This window comes from Elaeis guineensis, chromosome 5 (genome assembly GCF_000442705.2).
Source record: "Elaeis guineensis isolate ETL-2024a chromosome 5, EG11, whole genome shotgun sequence".
Classification (NCBI taxonomy): domain Eukaryota; kingdom Viridiplantae; phylum Streptophyta; class Magnoliopsida; order Arecales; family Arecaceae; genus Elaeis; species Elaeis guineensis.
In genome coordinates this window covers 25,504,238-25,511,094 of record NC_025997.2, presented here as the reverse complement: position 1 = coordinate 25,511,094, position 6,857 = coordinate 25,504,238, and the positions used below count along the sequence as shown (strand labels likewise).

At 35.7% G+C, this 6,857-nt stretch overlaps 1 protein-coding gene across 1 annotated transcript; it reads left to right on the top strand.

The window, feature by feature from the left end:
• The first annotated feature begins 1,559 nt into the window (after positions 1-1,559).
• On the top strand, positions 1,560-6,585 carry LOC105045205 (universal stress protein PHOS34). The gene is made up of 4 exons (XM_010923383.4): positions 1,560-1,843; positions 1,943-2,037; positions 3,833-3,951; positions 6,238-6,585. Exons 1-4 carry the CDS (start codon positions 1,624-1,626, stop codon positions 6,326-6,328), a joined length of 525 nt encoding a protein of 174 aa, XP_010921685.1. The 5' UTR covers positions 1,560-1,623; the 3' UTR covers positions 6,329-6,585.
• Positions 6,586-6,857: the final 272 nt, after the last annotated feature.

Genomic DNA, 6,857 nt, shown 5'->3' with positions numbered 1-6,857 from the left:
ATCCATGTAAAAAGATAAAAGTTTATATTTAATGTAATGAATGAACAAGGGTTATAATCAAATTTCATTTTCTGCCATATACTATGATTATTGAAGGTCACTGTATGAAAACATCAAAATCGAATCTATATGTTATCTACAACTAATTTTTGTTTTCCTTATGATCAAAGAATAGTTTTAAGGTTACTTTATGAAAACTTTCTAAATAATTAAATTGCCATAAGTTTGATAATTTTGTATAATTAAATTATAATCAATTATAATTTTTTATTGGGTACTACTTTCATTAATCCTAAAAGGAGCAATATGAATGCAAGGTGCCACCCCATATGAAATTTTACATATCTATCTTATACATTAAAACACATTTCTCCACTCTCCCGAGCCACATGGCATGCCCATCTTGACATGGTTGTGCATTAATGATATAGCTTGCCATTAAGGATGAGCATGATCTGATTTGGATCGATTTCATGCTCAAATCTAAACCAAACCAGTTCTAAATGGTTTGTCATTTCTAGAAACCAAATCAGATCAATAGAAGATTGAAACCAAACCAAACCGATAAGATTTAAATAATCTAATTTGGTTTAGTTTACCGATTTATATTATTATTATTATTATTATTATTATTATTATTATTATTATTATTATTTTATAATTCATGAAGATTTATTTTATTTTCACGTAAGAGTACCATCAAGAGAATTTATCAAGTAAAATAATTTAAATTGACATAAGATATTGTCACTCAAAAAAATAAAATTTTAAACAAATACAATCATTAAGGATTAAGATAAAGATCTCCAATATATTATAAAAAAATAAATAATTCAATAAGTAAATCACTTAGAGTTTAAGATTAATTAACACAAAACCAAATTGATAAATGACACCATAAATTTAAAATTATTTTTTAATATATTAATATTTTAATATAAATAATATCTTAATCAAAATGATGTTGTTTTATTAAAATCGATCTAATTCGATTTGAAGACGATTTTATTTACTGATAAATCTGATCCAACCTAAATTTATTTTGTATATATTAAAATTAAATTAAATTAAATTAAATTAAATTTTAAAATAAATTAAATTTAAAATTTAGATTGATCCCACCGATTTAATGGGTCAGATCCACTTTTTGCTCACCCCACGTGCCATAGCAACAACGCAGGGCTTAGCACGTGACAACTCTTTAAATGATATATTAATATATTTTTATTTATTTATTTATTTTTCAAGATAAGTGAGGCCGGAAAGCCACCATAGCAGGGTACAGACTGTAAAATTTATTCTTTTGCATGCTTGTCATGTCTACCCAGCTAATAATAATGCAACACACCGAACCTGCCGTGCTCTTATCAATCATTCCTTCACCGTTGGTCGCTATCCAAATGACGCCATCCATACGGAAGCCTATTTCTTCCATCATCCACATATCCTCATAAAAATCTCCAAGCGAGCACTCAATCTACCGTCGAATATACTTAATAAAGCGTCCCATACAAAACCCTATGCGGACTTTTCCTCGAGCGGCGCCGCTATTTTTAAGCGATCTGTCCGACCACGGTCCTCCCTGGATGCTCTCGGGCTTTCTTCCCCTCTTTGGTTGGAGAGATGGCGGACGCGACGACGGCGCTGGCGAAGGACGAAACGGTGGAGGAGAAGACGGTGATGGTGGTGGGGATCGACGACAGCGATCACAGCTTCTACGCCCTGGAGTGGACCCTCGAGCACTTCTTCTCCCCCGAAGTTCGCGGCCCGAACCCGCCCTTTAGGCTCGTTATCGTCCACGCCAAGCCTACCCCCTCCTCCATCGTCTCCCTAGCCGGCCCTGGTACTCTTCATCGATCCTTAGTTTTTTTCTAGGGTTTTGATGCTCGGGAGGTGGGGATTGTTGTTAATTTTTGGTAAAAATCGGTTCTTTTGGGCGCAGGTGCGGCGGACGTGCTGCCGTTTGTGGATGCGGACCTCCGGAAGAGCGCGGCGAGGATCGTGGAGAAGGCTAGGGAGGTCTGCGTGGCCAAATCGGTAATATTCAGAGCTTGGTATTTTAGTACTTGATGTGCCTGTAGCATTTGATTTGGAATTTGGTTGCTTGATTTATTATTTTTGGGCCTATTTCTGTTGATTTAATTAATCTTGGAGATTTCGAGTCTTGAAGACAAATTTGACTGAATTAGGAACAGGGGAACGGAATTTTTGTTTTATTTTTTGATGATCATGGGTGCTTTTATTTCCTTGTCGAATTATGTGGATCACCAACGAATAAAATTTGTTCTTGAAGTTTAACATCTCTCAACATGATTAAAATATTAACAAATTGGGCAACTTGGTGTGGTATGTTTGCTGCAGCATATCTTTCAGGCTTGAAGTTTTTGTTCATATGGTTGCATCTGTGAATGATGTGTTGACAATTTGCTTTCACGCATCATTAAAAACCAGTCAGTTATCACTATATCAGTAATTTTTCAGAATTATCCAAGCCATTCGCGATTTTTTTTTAGTTTTATTGACTGATGAATGAATAATGCACACACTTCATGTGCTTTTCCTGGAATAATATATTTTCCTGGAATATTTAGTTTCCTGTTTAGATAGAATACTTGAACTTCCATTTATCACATGTTCAGATTATACTCTTGAGTATTTAGCTACTGGCACCCAGATTGCGGTGATTTTGGTAAATATTTTGCCCAAAACTTCTAGAGCTAAAATCTAGTATGCAAGAGTTCGAAGCAGGGAGTATGACAGAAGCAGTCCCTCTGGATGCATGCATAATACCACACCTTGTGATCTCCACTTCTTGCCTGGTGAAATTAGATAGAGAAGTTGGAGAAAGTTCACTGTGGAAAGAGGCTCTTCGATTCTGTACGCTTGTTATTTCTTATATAAAGAAGCTCTTTGATTCTCCTTAGACATTGCTTAACAGGCTTGCTCCCTTTTTCTCTGAGTCCTTTCACTTTCCCTTCTTAATCATTTTGCTTTCTTGCATTCTTTGCTCTTTCTCGCTCTTTTTCTTTCCTAAAGTATTTTGTACATTTCATTCTCTTTATCAAAGTGATTAGGACCTAATTGTTTCTAAAAAGAAAAACAAACAGAAGAAGAAAACCTTATTCAATGTCCATGAACTAGAGGTTGGTAGTGTTATCTATTGAAGCATCACTGATTCTTCTTCATCTTCATCTTTGTAACATAATATCTTTTTTTAACGTGAAATACCATTCATCTTAGTTTTGATGGGCTGGCACTGATTTAGAAGTAGGCTTTGGATTATTGTCACCACATGAAGCCCTAGCTAATGCACAAGGATCCAATTCAGCCCAATCTCAGCATGGCTTTACTTGTCTTTTGCATAAAACAGCACATGTACATGCATTTTATTACTATTTCCATGTGGACTCCATGTATGAAAGTTAATAAGTGCTTAGTTCATGTTCAACATGGGCTATTGTCATGTACACTTGTTCACCTCCATAAAGAACACTCAATTTTAAAAAAAAAAGGTAAACAGGCCACCAAAATAGATCAAACATAATGGTTGTCAACTGCATGCCACATTGAATAGCAATAAAATATACAAAGTATTTAGAGAATAGAGTCCAATGTTTGCTTTCTTGTCTCTACAGCTAAAATGTGAATGTCCAAATAATACACCTAAAATTGGTTGTACCGTTGTAGACTTTTGCCTTAAAGAACATTAATAATTTCTTGGGAAATCTAGGAGTTTGTAAGTTTATGTAAACTTTCTTGAATTGAAATGAAATGAGCCAATGTCTATTTTTCTAGCTATAATTTCTTCCTTATTTATATGTCCTGACTGCAGGTGAGCACACTGGTTGAGGTGGTGGAAGGAGATGCAAGGAATGTTCTTTGTGAGGCAGTAGAAAAGCACCATGCTGATATGTTGGTTGTGGGCAGCCATGGTTATGGAGCGATAAAAAGGTAGGATTCTTTCATTTAATACTGGTTATAAATTTTGTCGAAAGTCCATGAAATGTCACATATATGCAGCACTTGTCCTTGTCAATCAGATGTTCATGATGTGTGGATCCTGGTAGTATCATGCAATCCTTCAGGTATCATACGACTATTATGATAGATCAGCTACTTGTGAGATGCAGAAATGCAAGTATGTAGCTGTTATGGAATTCTTGAGTTCTAACTGTTCTATGTCACTAATAGTTGCATTCTGCTGTGGGATATATTCGAACATTAAAAATTCTTGATAACAGCATTTCCCTAAACTCTTCTCAAAGTGTTGCACTGCAATTAATTGGCTAATTAGAAAACCCAATAGCAGAAATGCTTAGTATTAAGTTCTCAGTACTATAGCATTAGGACTAGATTGTTATGGATCTTCTAAATCTAAAAGTTCTTAAATCAATTTGGTAGTTTTGATCATTTCTACAAATATTTGGCTGATGTCCAAGGGTAGCAAGTCAGATTCTAAGGTAGGTAGGTTAAGCAACAGACTATTCATGATTTCTAGTTGCTGTGGAAGAGTTTGAAAAGGGCGGAGTTCATGTTTCTTAAAAGAATTAGATGGGGAAAGTGTGGCAACTGGAAAGGAGGCTAGATATTGTTCAATCATTTCTCCAATTGATGGTCAATATATCTGCTTTTTAACTTTCTTTACAATTCCTTTCCTTTTATTATGACTTTCATGAGCTGCATAGATGTCAATCTTGATTGTGCAATGCATTAGGTTGTAAAACATTAACCTGACCAAGTAGCGATATGATTTTGTTAATCTGCATCTTATCATTTAGTTATCTTTGCACTAGTAGTTAATTACATCACCATACGAAGCAAAGAGTTATCATTTGGAAAGGTGGCTTTAGGTGGTTAAAAATTTGGAGCTATCTGACCATCCACAACAAATTATGGGGAACTTGTTATTTTAGTGCTGCCTGGCAGGAACAGTGAACAAATTTATGGCAATGCCAATGACATATCAAGGTGGGCATAACTTGTGTATGGGGAAAAATTATGGTAAGCACTTATTTGAGACTGCTGAGCAATTCTCTATTACAGAACTCCAATATGAATTGCAAATTCACCATTACAGAACTCCAATACTGTGTCTTAAGTATCCATGTTTCCCATGGAAGTGGATGCATGTGTTCTAGGGGTTTTTCAGTTTCTTGCCTTCGTTTGTCTGGAACCTTTGCTGGATTTTGTTTGTCTGCTTGTACCCTTGTTGTTTCCCTGCACTCTCAATGTACAGCATTTCTGGTATTACTGCTGTTCTTTTCCATAGAATTTTCTTGTCTCCAAGCATGTGCTAGTCATCTAGAACACAAGGTACATTTCTGTTCATCCATCTACCTGAGGATCTCTTAGCTATGGTTTTATCTGTTTTTTTATTTTCTTGTATATCATATCCTAAATACTGAAATTGATCTCTTTGTGGTGTCTTTTGGCCAGCAATCTTTGTTGGTTCTCATTTTCATTTCCATGTACATTGATGTGTTCTCACTCTAGTGATTTTTAAGCCTTTACTCTAAGCCTTCTTGCAAATTTATTAACATATAACCATGTCCTTTTCATCAACCAACACCTATGTCATTTACGAACCTGACGTACTGTGGTACCTCCGGATGTTAGTAGTAAGTTACTGCCATAATCATGTAAAGAGATACAAGCGTAGAAATGGTAAAAGCTCTGGATATGCCAGGGCAAGGGAGCTTCCACAACTATTAGCATGGAACCCAAAGTCCCTGGTACGGGAAATTTTATGTTGCTGGTTAATTTGACATCAGTCCTTGTAAGTGACAAACTTCAACAACCGAGGATAGGGATACCTTAATTTACTTCAGTAAGTATACAATATGAATTTCTGATTTGAGAGTTAAAAAATAAATTGTTAGTTGCTATAAAGTGCTTTAAACTGCAAATGATAAAGCTGATCATGTTTGCCTGTTTTAAATATGCGGTATCGGTTCGAACTTCGGTATATAACTTTGTAGGGAAGTTGTAACTTTCATTTTCTGATAGCAGACATGAAAGAAATGAATTTATAAGCACGCCACTTTTCTTTGATACAAGTAATCATGGACCTATCTCAACAAAATATTGACGATGGATTTGTGGTAGAACAAGTTGTCATAATTGAAGATCATTCCTTGAACAGGGAAAACAAGAGGAAACAAACTAGATAAAGTGCTACACTGTTCCTTTTAACGTGTTGTGGTGTTTCTTACATTGGATTCCTTCTGAACTTTGCAGGGCAGTTTTGGGTAGCGTGAGTGATTACTGCGCTCATCATGCTCACTGCACCGTGATGATAGTGAAGAAACCCAAGTCAAAGCAAAAGTGATTTAGCTGACAAGCTGGCAATACAGTCTCCATCAGTGCATATCCAATAAAATTCTTGCATAATAGCAAGTTATACATGCATGAACTATCCATTATATATCTGATAGCTCTTTATATATGTAGCAGTGTTTGTGAATCAAATCAAAGTAGTTCATCATTTTATCCCTTGTTAAATTTTCCTTTCAACTAGACATTGTACTTGTTGAATGTGGACTTTGGTGCTTGCTGTGCTGGAAAACTGGTTCTTGTTGCTCTCAATGTTTGGAAAAAGGTGAGTGACCCCCTAGTGGGCATGAAAGGGGAGCCGTCCAACATCAATAGTGACATAGTCCAACTTACACTAAAATTTAGCCTTTTGTTAAACCAACGATAAATAGAGCAGCTTGTATGCCAAGAATAAACAGCACCGTCTAGAATAGAACAGCACATTTGATCTTGAAAAGGCCAATTATTCCTTTTCCAACGCTTGATTTATCCAAGGATCCATTTGTTATTAGGGCTATTTTTAGGGCATATCTGGTCGGGGGAGC

Coding starts and splice junctions, on each gene's coding strand:
- LOC105045205 (XM_010923383.4), top strand. CDS start 1,624: ATGGCGGACGCGACGACGGCGCTGGCGAAGGACGAAACGGTGGAGGAG. Junction 1,844..1,942: donor CGTCTCCCTAGCCGGCCCTG/GTACTCTTCATC, acceptor TTTTGGGCGCAG/GTGCGGCGGACGTGCTGCCG. Junction 2,038..3,832: donor AGGTCTGCGTGGCCAAATCG/GTAATATTCAGA, acceptor TCCTGACTGCAG/GTGAGCACACTGGTTGAGGT.